This window comes from Stomoxys calcitrans, chromosome 1 (genome assembly GCF_963082655.1).
Source record: "Stomoxys calcitrans chromosome 1, idStoCalc2.1, whole genome shotgun sequence".
Lineage (NCBI taxonomy): Eukaryota > Metazoa > Arthropoda > Insecta > Diptera > Muscidae > Stomoxys > Stomoxys calcitrans.
Genome location: NC_081552.1, coordinates 155,765,762 through 155,786,800, shown reverse-complemented (window position 1 = coordinate 155,786,800; position 21,039 = coordinate 155,765,762). Strand labels below are relative to the sequence as shown.

At 35.3% G+C, this 21,039-nt stretch overlaps 1 protein-coding gene across 8 annotated transcripts in view; it reads right to left on the bottom strand.

Moving 5' to 3' along the window:
- Positions 1–21,039, bottom strand: part of LOC106088632 (tyrosine-protein phosphatase non-receptor type 4) — a 64,569-nt gene that overhangs the window by 27,873 nt on the left and 15,657 nt on the right. For 7 of the 8 annotated variants that reach the window (XM_059361208.1, XM_059361209.1, XM_059361210.1 and 4 more), the window contains 5 exons: positions 16,525–16,948; positions 5,870–5,977; positions 5,689–5,781; positions 5,481–5,622; positions 5,195–5,403 (listed from right to left, as the gene is read on the bottom strand). In XM_059361208.1, the coding sequence (XP_059217191.1) occupies positions 5,195–5,403; positions 5,481–5,622; positions 5,689–5,781; positions 5,870–5,977; positions 16,525–16,665 (693 nt within the window). In that variant the 5' untranslated portion in view covers positions 16,666–16,948. The remainder of the gene's footprint in view (positions 1–5,194; positions 5,404–5,480; positions 5,623–5,688; positions 5,782–5,869; positions 5,978–16,524; positions 16,949–21,039) is intronic. The other variant, XM_059361215.1, reaches the window with a different exon arrangement.

Genomic DNA, 21,039 nt, shown 5'->3' with positions numbered 1-21,039 from the left:
GGTGAACCGGAAGGAAAGAAAACCTTAAAAGAGAGAAACTTTCCTCGACGAAGAAAGACAAGAAGTTTTTCTCAGATCATAATTGGAATCTGTTCAATATCTGGCTAAGGCGACGTCAACCAGATTCGGGCTGCCTTACAAGGCAAAGCTTAGAGAGTACAAGAAGGCATTAATAGAGCAGAGGTTATTCTGGGTGCAATTCTTTTAAAATATATGCTCGACATCCACAGCCTAACACGAGATGATTAAGACCATCGAGGCTGCCACGATATAGGAAATCATATACGATAGCAGCATCTTACAAAGGGAATAATGTTCAGCTTTACTTACATTACATAGAAAAAAAAATCGAAAACAAATTTTTAATTAAAAATTTAATTGAAAATAAAATCGTTTTCAATTAAAAAATTAATCGATTCAATCATTTTTTTAATTGAATATTAATTTTTTTCAATTTTAGTGTAAATTGAAATTTTTGCCTTTGAATCAATTAATTTTTTAATTGAATCTTAAACAATTTTCAAACACCATCTGGATTGAACTTATTTATTCATAAAACAGTAATACAAAAAGCCTACAGGGCCAAAAAATCCATATTATCTAGAAAAAAAAACCTAAGTAAAAACCTTATGAATTACTTAAACTAAATGAAGAAGAAAAAAAAATATAATCAAAAATCTTTGAGGCTCCCCAGCCATGTAACATAAAAGTTGAATATATATTATATAATAGAAAAAATATCCTAGAAGTTATTACCACAGACACATAAGTCAGAATGTAATAATAAGAGAGTTATGAGAAGTGCTCCAACAATTTCAAACGAAACACATTGTTAGACTGCGATAAAATTCTCAATTCATAAGGCAATCTATTCCAACAACGTGCAACTCTGACTATATGCGATCTGACAAATAAAGAGCTCGCGATTCGTGTTATATGTATTTGATGGTTTCTTGTTGATCTAGAGAAAATAATAATAATATAATCTCGAGGTCATAAAGAACTTGAGACAAGAGAACTTGACAAAAGAGAATGTGCCAGCAATCGCCTAACGCGAAAAGGTAAATAAGCAAAGTTGAATAAATTCGACGCATTGCAGCCCAAACTTTGCCAGAGAGTAAGTCAAAGTGAGATTTAAAGTTCAGTTAACTATCCAAGATAATACCCAAGCGTCTGTGGTGCTCCACTATTTCAATTTCATCGTTGCCTAGAAACAAATTGAGATTTGGTAAAAAACGGCCAGTTGGACCACAGAGAACAGCCTTAATTTTAGAGGGATTGACCTCTAAATGATTTAAAGAGCACCAACGAAGAAATTGGTCCAAACAATAATTGACCAATTTCTTAAAATTTCCAATTAAACAAATCATTGAATCAATATTATTTTGAATTTAATCTGATATTTTGTGACATCGTGATTGAAAATTTTGTAATTATCAAAAAAAAAAAAAATTAATTGATTCAATAATTTTCAATTGAATTTGAAAAATGTTTCATTAGAAGATTTGATTGAAAATGTTATCTTCTTCATAAAAATTTATTGTTTCAATCATTACTTTAATTGAACCGAAAATTGTTTGAATTACGAATTGGTCATAGGTCCTATACGCCCTCTTTTATAATTGCTGTTTTATTTTAGAACGCCATATCGCAACACACGATTAATCGATTATTATTATCTGTATGTTATCGATAACTATTCAGGACAGCTTTGCACTGAAATTCTATCCAGAACATCTGACCTAAACTAAATAAAACTAAGCAAATATCTGCATTAAGCACCTGTAATGTGGTGCTTAAGAAGAATCAATTAAAGACCATATTGTCCTTACGTTGTAAATGGAAGGAGATTTCAAAGACCTATACATCCCACATTTCGGCAAATCTATGGCAGCCGGTTCTACCTACCGGTTTAACTCGATGGAGTCCTTCATGGACCAAGGGCTGACGCCTGAGTGCACAAAACACAGCTATGACAACAACAACAAATCTATATGGCACCCTACCCGACACCTGGCATTTTTTGGAAACCCTAGCGAGAAAGTTTTTGTTTATAGGGGTGTCCAAACAACGCACTTCAAGTTCATGTTGCAGAAGGAATACATCTGTGTACCACATATTATAGAAAGTAATTGATATTTTCAAAAAATTGGCAATCGCTTTTTTAATTGGATCAATTAAAAAATTAGCTGAAAGCTTACTAATGTTATCGATTAGTCATAAGCAATACAGAATGCTAGCGTAACATTTCTCTATGAACATTGCTCACTTGTAATAGAAATAAAGATTAATACACAGAAAAAGTATTGGCTTAAATTTGACCAATTGAACATGATATTGATTTATAAAAATATTCTTAACAAAATGATTAATTGCTTTGATCATTTTTGCGTTGAACATATTTTTAATTGTACGAATTAAAATGCTATTAAATAGTATAAATTGTACATTGATCAAGATTGCATTGCGAAGAGAAGTGAGAATGAGCCAAATATATGTCTCGCTTCTATCATATAAAGACAAAAAATGGCGTGGGTAGACAAAAAAAATCAAGAAAAATAGAAAGTGTAGTTCTTTTTATCTCTCCATAAAATATATAATTATTTTTATTTAAATTGCAAAGTAAAAAAAAAATATTTTTAAAAATGTTTCGCTGAAATAGTGAAAAGCGAAACAAATTAAGATGTGAAGAAATAGAATAGACAAATTCCAAACAAATTTTAGAATGCCAACGTCATATATATAGCATATAAATATTATTAATATTATCTTATTTTAATAGTTCATTATCCATATAGAGGTATATTGACTTGAAAAATAGCGCTGAGGACGGAAGATAACAAATGTGGATCTTGATTTCGTGGTACTGTAATTCATTTGCTTATGATACTCTTTACAGACCATGTCTCCGTCAATGAAGAGGGGTTCATAATGGAAACGACAAATTTTCTTCTTTTTTCATATATTTATATTATTAAGAAATTAATAGATTAAATCATGTTTTATACGAGCTTATCATAAATCCAAATTGCAAAATTGCTAATCAATAATACACATTTCCCATTTGAGGCGGTTGTACGCACCGGACTGACCCGATGGAATCCTCATCGGCAAGGGCTGCCGCCTCAGTGTACGTATTCGTCTTTTTTTTTCGTCATGGGAGAGGCACATCCCGGAGTGCCTTCTCCGCACGCTTTTGGTCCGTGCCGGGATTGAAAAGAACCCCGGACCCTGGTTCTGTTCGTTTTGCCAGAACCGAACAGAACCAGTATCATCGGCCGGTGACGGTGAGGTGAGTGTGTACATTGCCGATCTTGCTCTGGCCTCACTTCACTACGGGAGTATAGTCATACTGGTTATGGTGCAAGGTGCTGTGCGAACATAGCCAGCAGTGGGTGACAAGCGTCGTCGTCGTCGCTATTGTGGTCGCCTGTCATTTGTGGAATTTAGGGATAAGAAGTCGAAACACCGTAGAGTGAAACAGGGAATTCCCCAAGGTGGAGTGATATCTCCGGCACTGTTTAACCTCTACCTATCCTCCATTCCACCCCTCCAGACGGAATAGAGATCGTATCATATGCGGACGATTGAACGATCATGGCATCAGGCGCCCTACCCATAGATGACGTCTGCGATAGGGTGAACGTCTACCTCAACGAGCTTGCCTCATATTTCGCTGCAAGAAATCTGAAAATATCCGCCACCAAATCTTCAGCCACATTGTTCACTACAAATACGCGTGAGGTGAATACTGAGCTGACTGTGATGGTCGATGGAGAAATGATTCCGACCATCAAGTGTCCCAAAATACTTGGCGTCACATTTGACAGCTCTTACACATTCTCCTCACATGCCACAGCAATCTGCGATAAAATCAAAAGTAGAAACAAGGTCCTCAAGTCACTTGCTGGCAGCACTTGGGGTGCAGACAAAGAAACCTTGTTGACCACGTACAAAGCAATTGGCCGGTCTGTGACGGGCTGTCTCCTCAGTTCTCAAGATCCTACCAGTGCGAAGACATAACTACATGCTGTCCAAGCAATACCTTTTGGGCTGTTATCGCAGAAACCACCCAAATCATCATCTTATGGATAGATATCTACCGCCCAGAAGCCTTAAGGTAGATCTACATGATCTAGAGCGTGAGGTTCAGCGCTACAAGAGAGAACCTCTAGATCAAGCGGTATATCAAGCAGGTCTAAACAACATTCATACAGACACGGTAGCAGATGCGGTAATTGGCTACCGGGTGAATGTAGTCCTTGGAGAACGACCGCCACCCATTGCACCCTAAGAAATCGACCTCCCCCGGCAAATCAGAGTAGTTCTGGCTCATTACGTTCCGGCAGATGCAGCCGCCTCAATTCCTACAGAGCCAGGATTGATGACGACGTGCAAGATGTATGTCCCGAGTGTAACCAGGGACCGCACGATACTCGTCACCTGTTTAACTGCCCGGCCAGACCCACTCGACTCAGACCCAGATCCCAGTGGACGCACCCCATCTTAGTCGCAGAGTTCCTGGGTCTTCACACTCAGCAGAATCAAGCAGACGAACGATAGAACACAATAAACTGCTACAACAACAACAACATACCAAAGATATCTGAAAAATTATAAATACCCAGCTTTTGGGTATAAATGGGTTAATATCCGGGTATTTACCTAATTAACCGGGTAGATACCTTTTCGGTATTTACACATCGCCCATCTCTACTGATCGCATAATACACATGGCTAACCAAAGCGAAGAATACGAGACTAATGGAGATTCCGAAGAATCGGAGGAAGGAAACTAAAAAAAACCAAAAATCCCCATTAGACTAAGCAATAAACGAATATAGTGTTCTATTGGAATGTCTTGAAAACAATAGTAGTACATAAAATTCAGAGAAATGTAATGCAGCTACATCTCATACAAACTAATCAAAAACAAACTAAAATACACGCGGAAAAACAAACGACATTGCATTGCATTATAGAAACTCTTTATGATACTATCAGAAATCTACAAAAGCACATAAATAATGAAATTTAAGAAAAACCTCTATTAACCGTGTTTTCGATTTTCCGTGCTCAGCTCGGTCCAGAGCGAGCCGGTTAATCAAGGTTCAACTGTATTTCGAGAAGTATAAAAATTAAATATATTGAGTTTGTATTCGTCTGACCCACTTTGGCTTAGTTTACAACTTACCATGGCTTTGTGCAAGTCAATACCATATAATTCGAGCCTTTTAGCATGTTCCAAATAATTATACTCGGCATCTGCTGGTAATTGGCCGCGATGCAATTTATGTAATTCTGATATTTTACGTTCAGCATCTGGCGTTTGGTCAACAAGCAGTTGCATATTACTCAAATAACCAGCCTTATGATCAGTGGGATTGAAATCGCCCAATTCAGCTGCAGCAAGAATAAATAAAACGAAAATCAGCGCTATATTCGTTCTGAAGGCATACAAGATAAACTAAGGTACTCACATTGCACTGTATAACTTGCCAATAGGCATTGTGTATTAAGCGAGCATGGCAATTTGCCCAACAATATGTTACGTTTTATTTGCAAATAAAATTGATATCGCGTATATTCTTCTTGTAGTCGACTGGGATCGCTTACATAAAACTGGAAAGGAATGTGGCATGAGAATATAGTAAAAAGTTTGCAGCGAATGACAGGAGTTCATATTACCTTAACCCTAAATTCTAGCAGTGGTACGGCGTCATTATCCAAAGCAACGCTATTGCATTGTTTCTTAAAAGGTTTTTGTGCATCCACCCACCGCTATAAGAATACATTTAATAAATATATAGGATATTTCATTTCATTTCTTCTTCATATATTAAATCTTTTGTTTCAGATTTGAACTCACCACTACATCGCCTGGTTTTGATGGAAATAATAGACCAAAATAATCCCTTTCGGATAATTCGAGAAACTGATATACTTGCTCAAGTAAATCTACGCCTTTGGCTCGTTTCTGAAATTAATAACAAAAATCATATTCAATGTCAAGCATTTAAATGTAGCTTGCGTTAAAAATCATTGGTTTTGTTAGATACATAAAAAAAAATTAAATAATACAAAAGATGAAACAATATTAGAATATTTTGAACTGGACCATACCAATAAATATAGAGGACGACCACAATTGTTTTTGGATTTCCGGAGACATCATTTTCAAACAAATAAGTGATTTATTAATTTGTTTTATACAAAGACGATTCTAGTATTATATTACAACCAAAGATATCTCACTAACGCACAACTTTTTTAGTCGACTCACACTTGCGCATGCCTTGGGTGATAAAATGCCTTATATATAAAAATCAATTTGTGTTGGTTTGTAGGTTTGTTTGTGTGTGTTCCTTATGGACTCAGAAACGGCTGAAGCGATTTTCTTGATTTTCACAGATGGTGCAAAATGATCCCGTGGTGAAAATAGGGTACTACATTTTTTGATATCTAAAGGGGGGGGCGGACCCTCCCCCTTACCCCAATTTTGAGAAACGCCAGATCTCGGAGATGTGTGGTGCGATTTAAGCGAAATTTTGTCTGCTCTCATATAGTAAAAATAAAAATAAAAAATTGGTATCCAAATTTCGGATGGGGTACGTAGGGGGCCGCCCCACCCCAAAACCTACCAAACATATATTTTAACCAATCACGACAATATGGGACTCAAATGAAAGGTATTTAGGATAAGAAAACGTATCTGATATCCAATTGTCGGACCAAGTGTTAGGGGGACCACCTCAACCCAAAAAATACCCCTAAATCGGACATATTTACCGACCATGGGAATATGGGACTCAAATGAAAGGTATTTGCGAATGCGAATCTAATATCCAAATGTGGGACCATGTTCCTGGAGGTCCACCCCTCCCCAAAACACCTCCCAAACAGGACTTATTTACTGACCATGGGAATATGGGTCTTAAATAAAAAGTATTTGGGAGTAGAATTCGAATCTGATATCCAAATATGGGTCCAAGTGTTTGGGGGGCCGCCTCCTCCCAAAAAACATCCCCCGAAGGGGGCAAATTTATGCCCATAACAATATGGGGCTCAAATGAAAGATCTTTGGGAGTAAAGCACGAATCTGATATCAATATTCGGAAATAGTGTCTATTGGGCCACCCCACCCCCACAACACCACCCAAATAGGAAGTATCTGCTGACTATTGCAATATGAGGCTCAAATAAGAGGGTTTTTAGAGTGTAACACGAATCCGATATATATTTTCAAGGCCAACTCACTGAGTGGCCGCCCATCACCCAAAACACCCCCAAGGCGGTCATGTTTGCCGACTTTGGAAATATGGGGCTCTAATTAAAGGTATTTGGAAGTAGACCACGTATCTGATATCAAGATTAGGGACCAACTATCTAGGGACGTCCCACCACCATAACAACCCCCAAATAGGACGTATTTGCTCACCAAGACAATTTGCGTCTAAAAGAGAGTGTAACTAAATATTCATAGTTTTTAGGGTCAATACCCCAAACCGGACATATTTGCTGACTTTTGCATAAGGAGTCGAAATGAGATTAGAAAACGAATTTGATATCCAATTTTGAGGTCAATGGCAATATGGGGTTTAAATAAATTATATATAGTTTTATGAGAATAGAGCACGTTGCTGATATATTTTCCGGGCTTAGTGTTTGGGGGACCATCCCAATCCCCAAAACACCCACAAATCGGGTATATTTACCGACAATGTCAATGTGGAGCTTAAATGAAAGGCATTGGGGGGTAGAGCAAAACTTGATACCCATCTTCGGGACCAATTTTCTGGGTGTTACCCCTTATTCCCAAAATACCCTACAAACAGCAATTTTTCAATGACCATCGCAATATGGGGCTCAAAGGTATTTGGGAGTAGAATACGAATTTGATATCCAAATGTAGGACCATGTATTTAGGGCATCACCCCTAACCCAAAACTCCCCCCAAAGGGTAAAAATTTTTCGACCATGCCAATATGTGTCTCAAATGAAAGGTATTTGAGATTGGAAAACGAATTTGACAACCAATTTTGGGGCTATGTGTTTGGGGGACGCCTCATCGTGTAAACTCCCCTAAACCAATGGCAATATAGGACTTAAATAAATTGTATTCGATAGAGCACGTGTCTGGAGCCCCACCTCACCCACCTTCGTTCTTCTCTGGGTTAACATTGAGACCCCTGTGCCTAGCCCAGTCATATGTCATATGCAAGACCCTTTCGGCCCTTCTGCATAGCTGGTTCGGATCCTTACGCCTAAGAAGTATTATAACATAAACATGGTATTAATCAATGAAAACATTTTTAACAAAAAGAAAAATTGCATTAATAATTTCGGACAATGAATTCCTATTTTCCTTTGTGTCACGATTGTTAAAAAAGGCATATGTATTGTTAGCAAATTTGTATTTGCACGAATTACAATAATAATTGTTATTTAATAGCACAAGCGGTGATTTACTTGTACTTTTTCACACATATAATACGGAATGCAACAATAAAATTTCTTGCTTTTCTCCCACACAATCGTTGTTGTTATTGTTGTTATAGCCACATTGCATGTGCAGGTAGTGATCCTCGTCAAACTCCCAAACTCCCATCATAGGCACTCAGCATTTAAGCAAGAGCCGGTGCCGCCCGGCCTCCCACTGAGACTCTCTCTACTGCTGATTGTCCGCGACTGCAGTTGCAGCTACTCCGTATACGAAGCATCCCACTATCCGCAACTGAGCTTTTCGTGATAACTACATATGACCACCACACAGACCGGCACTCAAACTTCCAGCCTGTGTGGTGTTCATAGTTATCCCGTCCCTGACCCACACAATCGTATTTTCTTTTGCGTCAATGAATCATTTCCCGATGTTGGAGATTCAGTTTCCTTTCGTTGTGTAAATATTGAAGATGTTGCGGTAGCTTTAGGAAAAATTAAGGCTAAGTCCATTGGTGTTGATGGTATACCTAGCAAGTTTCCTAAACTTTTATTTCCCTACACTTCTGATTTGATTTTGCATTTATTTAATTCAATTTTGCTTTCTTCTGTTTTTCCTGATGTATGCAAAATTTCGCGTGTAGTACCAATTCCTAACTCTTCTATTAATCGTGATGCTGATTCTTCCAGTACTTTCTAAAGCTTTCGAACATATTCTTAAAGACCAGATAATGTTGGGCATAAAATTGTTGATTTCAAATACGCGTTTCGATCAGGTCACAGCACGACCTCTATGCTGCTTCATCTCACTGAATCAATACGAAATGGTTTGAATAATGGGAAAGATTGTGTCCTTTTGTCTCTTGATTTGGCTAAGGTATTTAATTCTATTTGCTTTGATACTGTGGTTGAGAAATTAAGGGATAACATTAACTTTTCTAGATCTCCTTGCAGGCTTCTTATGTCGTGTATGTGCTGTAGACCACAATTTGTTGATTTTAATGGAGCTCGGTCTAGCATTATTCCCCTCTCTTCAGGTGTGCCGCAGGATCGGTTTTAGGACCTCTTCTGTTTATACTCTACATTAATGATTTTTCTGAATTCCTTGGACCTAACTTGTGTGAAACCTTTCTTTTTGCAGACTATATATATTGGGTTGTCCAAAAAGTAATTGCGGATTTTTCATATAGTCGGCGTTGACAAGTTTTTTTCACAGCTTGTGACTCTGTAATTGCATTCTTTCTTCCGTCAGTTATCAGCTGTTACTTTTAGCTTGCTTTAGAAAAAATGTGTAAAAAAAGTATATTTGATTAAAGTTCATTCTAAGTTTTATTAAAAATGCATTTACTTTCTTTTAAAAAATCCGCAATTACTTTTTGGGCAATATCTTCTTTTTAGTGTGGATCGTGGTTCTAGCAATATTCTGGAGATGAATATTAATGCTTCTATAGGTCGAATCTTGTTTTGGTCTAGTCTTAACTCGCTTTCTATCCACCCTTCAAAAACTAAGGCATTACCTTTTGGATCCCAGACGCAAGCTGGGTTTGATATTTTTGTGGGGAATTCTAGAGTAAATTTTGTTAATAGGATTAAATGTTTGGGGATAGTGATTGATAAAGACCTTAATTTCGGTTGTCATATTGACTTTCTCTATTCTCGAGTTTATGGTATTTTGCGTCGGTTGTATTCGGCAGGTATTTATTTTCCTTCGTGGGTGAAAATCAGACTTGTTCACGCTCTGTTAATGCCTTGGAGATAACGTCAGGAACGTTTGACTATAATCTTCTACAACTGAAACGGGTGATGAATGCAGTAGCTAGGTTTGTATATAATCTACGTGTTCGTGACCACATTTCAGAGTATGTCAAAACCTTTTTGGGAACTTCTTTTGCCCGTTTTATTGATCTACGAAATATTTTATTCTTTTACAAAGTTATAAAAAGTGGAACACCAGTAACACTGCGTAGATACTTCAATTTTTCTCGCTCGAGTAGGAGTACTCAGATAAACTTGCCCCGTATATTTAGGTCTGTTTTCGATAGATCATTCTGTAATCGTGTGACCAGGTGTTGGAATGTATTGCCCGCCGAGTTAAGAATCTGTTCACACTCGAATAATGTTTTTCGCTTAAAACTTATTAACTTCTATTGTACAGATCAAACTTAGTGTTGTTGCTTGAATCTTTTTGTATTGCTAACATGGGACTTGTTCAAAAATCCAACAGTTTAAGTTGTCGCATAATCTTGTTATGGCTAAGGAGCCAATTAAAATGAATTAGCCTAAGAATCTTACATCTTTTCGTAACTGTGAAGTATTTAACTTTTTAGTGTTTATTTATGAGTATACATATATTGTTGTAATACGTTTTTTTTGATCGAGGAGACTTATGTATTACTATTAAGAAAAAAATAAATAACAAACAAATTTATAGTGCGAAGTGGAGGAGGATGTGAAAAAAGCATACATGCGAAATGCACCCGAAAATTGATAGTATTGTTGAAATTAATTGAAGTAGTTATGTTTAATAAAGTTATCCTTCCCACATTAAAATATTTAATTGTCCAAATATAAATCAGGCTTTATAATAGTGAGTGACAGAAACACAACTTCCCAACTACAAGCCTTCGTTTGGATCCACACTTCGAGATAGTATTCGCGAAATGCTGAGGTTGGCATTCATTACGATTTATTTTAATATGAAAATAATTTCTTTATTATACTTCACAGAGTTTGTGACGGAGATGACAATTGTGTGAGGCGTAAAGGTAGGTAATACCCAAGGGAAGGACGTTAAGGTTAATCCCTTTGCTGATATTCCAAATACCTGTAAAGATTGTTCTTTTTTGACTTTGGTTTAAACCCACATAATTTGTCCAAAAAGATTTTATTAATAAAACAAAAGGCAATCACGGTTAAAAAACTTGACGTGGATTTATTCGTCACCTGCACAATGCCCACGCATCTTTGCTGAGGAATGAGATTCTTATAGTTGTACTATTAATGTTAAGACCATTAAAGTTTATAAAAATCATTATTTTGGGTTTTTAATTTTTCATTTTTTATTCGCAGGCAACCAAGTTTTCATTTCACAGAAAAAATTGACTTGAACAATTAAACTTGTCACTGATTAATCTTCTTCTTTTATTTATTCGTCAAATCATAATTCGGATATAAGCGATCGATCAATTCAATATTTTAAGTGTATTCTATATCTGTAAATGCAGTTCCCGGTCTCTCGCTGCACATATTATGGTGTCTTACTGTCATATCGTGGCTGGTGAGCACTTTAATATTTTTGAGAAAAGCGTTCCTTGCCATTTCAATTCGGGTTTTAATTCCATCTGAAATGTTCCATTGAGCTGTGATAACTACTCCCAGGTATTCAAAATTTTTTACTCACTCAATTTTAATATCAGGTAATATAAGGGGTAGACATTCTTCTTACTGACAACATAAGTTTTGTCCTTTTAATATCGATTCTAGTCCATATGATTCGCTTGCACATATAAGTTTTGCCATCAGTTTCTGCATGCCAGGTGTGAAGCCAGTTAATAGTGTGGTGTCATCATTGAATAATTAAAACATTTTAAACAATGTGGGAAAGTGCTTTGATAATTCTTGGCATTTATATGCTATAAAAAAATAGCATAATCGGTATATATGTTTCTGGAATAAGCAAGATGATATTGTGTTTTATTTCACACACATGTAATACGAACAGAAGTGCCAATGAGGCAAACATATGTACGCATATGCCACTAAATGCAAAAAAAAATCTTGCTTCTCATTATGTGCATCCCTGATTCAAGAAAACACCTGGCTAGATAAAAATAAATTGTCCAAAAGAAAATTTCTAGAAAGTGTAGAATGTATTTTCGATTGCATAAAATTCAATAAATTTGAATTAAACTAAATTCATAATGTGAATTGGAGGAGTGCAAACAGAAAAATCTAGGATTCGGGCTGGCCGATTCCACAATGGATCGCATTTGACAGGTTCATTAAGTTCGGCTGGGCCAAATTAGATATACCGTCCACACATGGATCGCATTTGACACATTCTTTGAATGGACCCTACTTGTCATGACTATTAGAAGTCATAAAAAATACCACGTTTAAAATTTCAACCAAAAAGTTATGCTCCTCGCCCAAGAAGTCAAATAGGGAAATTTGTTTATTTAAGAACTATAATATATCAGGTTATAAACCTATTTCGAACATACTTAGCACGGCTATTGAAAGCAATAGAAAAGCTTTATGTGCAAAACTTCAGCCAAATCAGGTGGCAATTGCGCATTCTAGAGGCTTAAGGAATCAAATCTGAGATCGGTTTATATGGCACCTATACCATGCTATCAACCGATTCAGAGCATACTTGACACAGTTGTTGGAAATCCATACCGTGAATAAAATTTCAGCCAATTTGAGTAAGAATTGCGCCCTCTAGAGGCTAAAGAATCCGGTAAACCGATCTTCCATTTTAACTTCCTGAGCCCTTACAAGCCGCAATTTTCGTCCGATTTGGCTGAAATTTAGCATGTAGTGTTTTGTTATGACTTCCAACAACTACGCAAAGTACGGTGTAAATCAGTCTAGAACCTGATATAGCTTCCATATAAACTGATCTGCCGATTTGACTTCTTGAGCCCTTACAAGCCGCAGTTTTCTTCCGATTTGGCTGAAATTTTGCATGTAGTGTTTTGTTATGACTTTCAACAACTGTACCAGGCTAGGTTAGGTTAGGTTTAAGTGGCCGTCTGCCATCAGACTCACTTAGTCATTTTCATCCATTGTGATAACACAGAAACAGAAGAAGTAAGATGTCTTCTAGTTCCTACCGTTGAACCATCCAGATTACAATTGACTCTCCTCTAAGCTATCATTTGATGTATAATTCACCTAGCTAACCGAAAAAAAAATATATCGAAATAAATTTTAAGTAAAAAATTTACATTAAGGTATTACATTTTGTAATGTTATCCAATCAGTATAACTTATATATGAAATCATTTGGTATGTTTCTTTCAATCGATAAATTCAAAGTAATTCAGAAGGAACAGCCAAGAGTCTTTAAAATATAACGCTTTTTACATTCCAAAGTTGAACAAATTTGATTTTTTTTAATAAATATTTCTTACATCATTTACACAGTTTAAATTTTCGAATTAACGATTTATGGTACAACTTTCGTATTTTATAAATCTTCTTTATATCATTATCACTTTATAAAATAACCTTTCTAAATGTGAATTCCATATAAATGTGTAGGTGTAGTTGCCAGAAAAACAAACATGTCACATCTGTTCCAAAATATGATCATTCATCAATTTTTTCGATACGGTAACGATGAAAATGTTTACCGTTATTTAAACTACGTTAACAATTTTATAAAGATGGACGTAAGAAAAACAATTGTGTATGATCTTTCTGATCATAAAATAAATGGAATAGTTTTCCGAGAAGCATTGACGTAATTAATGAAATGGAAACTAATTCCAAAAGAAAGGAAATGCAAATGTCCTAATGGACATAACCTTCTTCTATCTCAGTGTGAAAATATAAACGGCTGGATGTGGAGGTAAGTGTACAAAATTTCTTGTTCAATATATAACCATTATTATTTTATTTTTAGATGCAGAGCTAATATGGCAAAGGGTCATAACAAGCCGATAAGTACGATTACAAATGTTTCTTACGTAAAGGAACATTTTTGTATAACTCCCACTTGTAGAAGTATCAAATACTTGTCTTCGTCTTTATGTGGTGTAAAAACATTTCACTAACAACTTCTGCAGGGAAGTTGTTGTCTGCAGTTCATTCCAGACATCTATACAAATCCGAGGACCCAACATCACTGTGGAAATCGATGAATCTAAAATGTGAAATCGAAAATACAATCAAGGACATGCAGTTGAATGGAAATCGGTGTTTGGAGGTGTGGAACGGGGAACAAACCGATGTTTTATTGTCCCAGTTGCAAATCGGAAAAGATCCACACTCCGCCCCCTATTAAAAAAAAATACATTTTGCCTGGATCTATCATCGTTTCCGATTGCTGGAAGGTGAGTAATTTAAAATATATGTATACAAAATTTTCACAAGACTGTTTCTTATGATTATTTGAGTGAGGAAGGCTACCAGCACTGCACAGTGAATCATAAGCTGTATTTTGTACACCCAGTGACAAAACAGCACACTAACACTATTGAAGGTTTATGAAACCATCTCAAGAAGTCGCTTCTACTATATAGCCGCAGGAAACATTTTTTCAACGGCTATATAAAGAAGTTTACCTTAATGATTTGGTGCAAAGGAAATAAAAAAGATCCATTCAACGAGTTCCTCCGACTTGCGGGCCAACTTTATGACCCAACGAATGCCACATCATGATGAATCCAGTGATGGATTCAATGATGCAGCGGACAATTATGATGAAGATGATAGTGAGAATGATGGTAAAAATGATAATGAAACTAATGTCATTCCAAAAAACTTAAAAATGAAATTATTAATTGTTTTTTTTTAATTATTACATAAATGAAATGAAAAATATTAAACTTTTAATTTAATGTGAAATAGAAAATATTTCTAAAAACAAATATGTAAATGTTATGCTATTAAACGAATTTTGCAAAATTTTCGTCAATTTTTTAGTCTAATGGCTGGTACTTTGGTTGTTTTTCACAGTTGAAAGCACATGTTTTTCGCGATTACTTTTTTAAAACACAACAAAAATCCCAATGATAAGATAATACTTCTATTAAAATTGTTTCATGCGTTATGGGGGAATGCCATACTGAATAAAATCAGAAAGTTTTTTATTTCAAAATCCATTATCTAAAAAAAAATCAATTAAAAAAAATAAAATTTTTAAAATAGATATGTTATTTTGGAAAAATTTTGTACAACTTTTGTTTAAAGGTCTGGGAAACGGCTTTAATGTCACATAGGTAAAAAAATCACAAAATTTGGGTTTCAAATTTAGTTTTTTGCTTACAACTTACAAACTACAATAAAAAAGATATTCACACAAAATTTATATGTCTGAAAGCCCTTTGCGGTAGCGTCGATGGCAAGTCCCACGTATTCTTACGCTCTTTGTTTCAGTCGTTGAGACAGCAACGAATTTTTAGTATTATGTTTATTTGTTTTTATAAAGTACATCATTCTATGAATCGATAAAGACATTGAGGGCCTATTTAAATACGAACACCTGATGTGATATTGCCATTCATGCGCCAACTCTTATGAAATAAAGAAATAAGAGCGGAAACTTGCGGTGTTTCAATTTTGAAAGGTACAATTAAAAAAAAAAAAAATAAATACATTTATAAAACCAAATTTGCACACAGCCATTAGAAACCCCGAAGTCTATTGTGGCTTGTGCATTCCGAAGAACAGTAGTGGCGAGCTACCTTACAGGTTCACGGAAATCAAATATTATTGTTCAACTTTGAACAATAAATTAATCTTCCCATCTCTGTAAACTCAATATTGTAATTTGGCATTATTGTTGGCAATTTTACTTGGTTGTATTTTAAACTATAGCCGACTTGGGCTTATTTATCAACGACATCGCACAAAGGAAGGTGATAATAAAATACGTTAACATTACTTTGTCTTTCTTTTATTTTTCTCTCATCTCTCTAGGTCAAAGGCAATCATTTCCTACACTGGTCGTAAGAATTTGTATTAGATTTCTACCCTCTAAGATCTAACCGTGTTTGCACAGCTTTTGATAATTGAAAGTGCCCTGCCACTCTCTGCCACATAAGGATTTATTTAGAAAGAAAGTTCACACTCAACTTTCTTCAATTATAAAAAATAAACTGAAAACTAAATAATGTAAGGTAATTTGAAACAAAAGTTACTGAGAATGAGTAAAATATCGTTACAAATTTAGTCCAATGGCGTAGTTATATATATAGTTATAATATTCATGCTGATATCTATCACTTGTAGATTTTATGCAATAGCAATTTAAATGTTAATCTATCTTGTTAATATGTTATTTAATATTCAAAAATAAGCAGATCTCTTGTTTTTAATTCAAATAAAATAAATTAAACATCACACTGAACTTACCTCTATCCGAAAGGTATGGGTAGTATCATCGAGAAATAGCACAGTAACACATTGCTGCTTTTGTTTCTTTTCCCGAGCCAGTTCTGTAGATCGTAAGCGATAGTGGCGGCTTAAGTTACTAAGACGAAAACGTTCAAGCATTGCAATATGCCATCATGAAATCTACAATGTTAGTCCTTTTTTCCAATTTCTTTTAAGTATTTCCACCAACGTCTTTCTAATGGGCAAAAATGTCTGTGCCTTGTGGACTAGTTGTCCACCGCTGCTTCCAAGTATTTTAAGGTTTTGATCAACTTAGTTGTTAATATGTATAACAATCTTATTCATCATATGTGATGGCTTAGGCAATTTCTTTGTAAAGATGTTGAAGTTTCGAATGGATGGATTGATTAAATTCAGTTTGTTTGAAAGCTTCCAGTGGTATCTAAAAAAAGAAAGAAGTATTTTAGGTGATTAAAAGTTTGTAAAATGATTTTAAAAATTTTAATTGGTCTCTTTAAAGTAAGTATTTATCGTATAACAAATTTAATTGAATACCTTGTAAGAAAATATCTTATTAATTATTCGCACTAAGTTTTATTCAATTTAAAAACTATTGTAATTGTTGATTTTAAGCTTTTTAGTACTAAGACTCACTAGCATTGTTTCCAAACAGACACTAGTTGTTTCTCTTCAACCGCTAGTAGAATGGGCATAAATCACATCAGAAACATGATCCAAAAACCTAAACACTTACAATAAAAAGAAATTTTTATTCAAAATACCAAATATATGGTCTGCACTTGATGTTTTTTTTTTGTCAACATAAGCGATCAATTATGTCCATAATCGGCTCTATTATGCGAAAATTTCAATTACCGAGTAAAAATTGATAAGGGCAGATCTAATCATATCTAGTAGCCCATGAAATCTAATTAGATGAAAGAGGATCTGCTACATATAGCTATATATGTATACCCTATAAAAATCATTATGATCAAAAATTATAACTGAGGCTATAATTTTATCTATCGCCATTTTATAAGTTATCTGCACCGAATGTTATTCTTCAAATGTTATTTCTACAAAGAATTAAAGCGTGTGTTGCTATCTTTAGCTTTTCTTTTCCATTTGCATCTCCGATCATTGAGATCGCCTCGAAAGAGAAACAAACAAAAATTGTACAATTAAATGATCTTTGCCCTAACAGGCAAAAAACTTGAAAAATTCGGCAGAGCCCGGCCGGGATTCAAACCAGGGGCAACAGCGAGAGCCATTGCCGTTGTCTTAGCGTTCGAAGCCATCAATACAACTTCCAACAGATGCACAAAATCATATGTAGTGCGGAAGAAGTGCAATTTGTCACAGAAAGAATGTCTGTCATTACACAAAAATACATGCATTGGGAAAAGTACAGCTAATAGACAGGGTTGTCGAGTGCGGTTAATGTGGTAATTGTATCATAGATTCGTTTTCGCTATTTATACGATTCAAATACAACATACCAACGCTCAGCCCTTGAACCCATCACACTTAATATGGTTGAAAAGTATTCTAACCAAAGTGGTTGGTGTGTGTTGCTATCTTTGGCTTTCCTTTTCCATTTGCATCTCCGATCATTGAGCTCGTCTCGAAAGAGAAATAAACAAAAATTTTAAGAATTAATTAAGTTTAATTGTTCCATGTAATGTTAAAATAACATAGTTGCATTTGCTTTCTTTACTCATTTGTCGTATACCAAAAACAACATCAACACCTTTGTTTGACGGTTCCTTATAGGAAAATACATTTTCATCAAATCTAACATCTCGAGAAGTGACAATTTTTTTGGTTGGATCCCACGGCTTATATCCGATCGGAACATATCCAATCCAATGCTCTTGAGATCATGTTTCTTCTTTTCTGCTTAGAAATCCAAGCGTTGGCTTTATTATTGCAATATTAGGTTTATAGCCGTACCACGTCTCTGCAGGGGTCACATTTCCTTCTAAGGATACCGTAGGACTTAAATTAATTGTGTGCACTGCGGTTAGATAGCTTCATTCCAAAGATATTTTGGAGCACTTGATTCTTGATTCAACTACGGTTCTGTTGAACCGCTTAGCAACCCCATTTTGCTGAGGAGAATATGCGATGGTTTCTTCAACCTGAATGCTTTTATTCAAATACCACTTTTTTGTTCAATTGAAGCATATTCTGTCCCTTGAGTAACGGTAAGTTTAGAGCTGTTCCAAACTGTGCTGTTGCTAGTGCTTCATACTCCTTGAACTTCTCGAAAACACAAGACTTGGCTTTAATATTGTAGACAATAGCAAAAAGTGTAAAATCATCTCTAAAAGACACAAAGTATCTTGAACCATTTCATGCTATCGGATCAATTGGCCCACAGACGCCTGAAAGTACTCTTTCTAAAGGTCTCTTTGCCCTTTCACGTGTTCCATTGAAAGGCTCTCGGCTGTGCTTTGCTTCAACACATACATCACAAAAATCTATTTTTTTAGGTTTTACTTGTATTCCCGACAACATATTTTAAGAAATCATTTTATCACTCCTCAATTTGTTTGCCTCCAAGACATGGATCCTATTTTATAGATTAAGGTAAACTAAAACATTACATTCGACAACCCTTGTGTTGCAATCTGCCAACTGACAGCTCTATAGAAAAGCTTGACATTTTTGAGGTTATGCTTACTCAGAACGTTTGGACATACGAGCGCTATTTGTGTTGTTTACAGTAATTTAAAAGATTCACCTCGCCCAAACAATGGAATAAAATTAATGAACATTTTCGTACGATTATTTTTTTTTACAACAACAAAAACCATTGATGCTGTGCTGATATTGCAAGATCATCATGTGACCTATTTTGAGATTGAGACAACCTTAGGCATTAGTGGGACCAGCATACATTTAATATTGCATGAATATTTGACTGTCAAAAAAAATTTTTAGCGTTTGATCCCACACAATTTCCTAATCGCTCACAAAAGGCTCGTGTCGATTAGTCGACAGAAATGCTCCAAAAATACGAAACAACTGCATTTTTTAGCATTCAAAACATCGATTTGATGAGTCATCCGTCGTATAATCCTGACTTGGCACCGAATGACTTTTTTTATTCCCGTACGTAAAAAATTAAATGAAAGGTCAACGTTTTTCGACAACTGAAGAAGCGGTTGACGCGTTTAGAATGCAAGTTTTGGAGATATCTCAATCAGAGTGGCAAAAGTCCTTCGACAATTGGTTCAAACGCATGCAAAAGTGTATAGATCTTAATGGGGAATATTATGAAAAACAATAAAGCTATTTTCGATGATAAACATTGGTTTTGTGTTCTCTAATATCGAAATATAAAAGGCAACCCTCGTATTCGGGTACATTTTGCTGCAGATAAAGTACCTTTTTTCTTGTCGTCTGTTTTTGTAGTACGAAATTCGTATGAAGGCAACGTGGTTGATCTGGCAAAAGCATGGGTAAACTCACACGCCGTTTTTTATATGAAAAAACAAACAATTTGCAAACGATTTGCGTGATCAGTTTATATTTTGAAAATGACAGCGAGACGCTTTGATATACAGCGAGTAATGTCTCATAACTCACTGTAGCGGAAATGAATTCGAGACAAAAATACTCCTAAGTACTGAATCTTCAGTGTCTCGCTCTTCAGTAGTCTTGAAATACAACATCACGTGGGTTCAGTGTTCACGAGTTCAGCAAAAAAGTCACAAATGAATTGTTTTGTTCAGGGCTTTGATATGTAAATACCTCATATAATTTCTAATTTTGGTTGCCTTTCATATATACGAGTATGCAATTCGTCCATTCGTAGTTTCACACCCTGCTCCAATTCGCACTATAAATTGATTTTATTTAAAATTTATTGAACTTATTTTAAGCAGTCGTAAATAAATAGTTTCTAGAGTTTTTTTTCTGTGTTTTCTTGAATTATATCAGGAATGGACAAAATAAAAATGCGATTGTGTGGGAGAGAAACAAAAAATTTTGTATTCAGTGGTGTATGCGCTCATATATTTCACTTATATGCACTTCTGTTTGCATAGCATTTGTATGAAAGAGAACACAATATGGTTTCTCTTATTGTAGAAACAGATACATACTGTTATGCTATTTAATAACAATTTTAATCAGTGCAATCAAAAATTTTTTCAACGTACGTCTTTTTTACCAATTAGATGTCATGATTCAATGCAAAATGGGCAAAATGGAATTTCAATGTCAAATTTTATCAAAGCAATTAATCACTTTGGTAAAAATGTTTTTACTAATCAATACCAAATTTAATTGATCCAATTTAAGTCAATATTTTTTCTGTGTAGCTGTTGATCCAACCTCATTTTCGATAAAGTAAAGTCTAATGACCCAGCCGGACCATAAACCGCACCAAACAGTCACACGCCGAGAATGGAGAGGCTTCTCAACAATAACTCTCAGGTTTTCCGAGTCCCAGATGCGATAATTTTGCTTGTTGACGTAGCCACCGAGTTGGAAATGGGTCTCAAGGTGTCAAGGTGATTT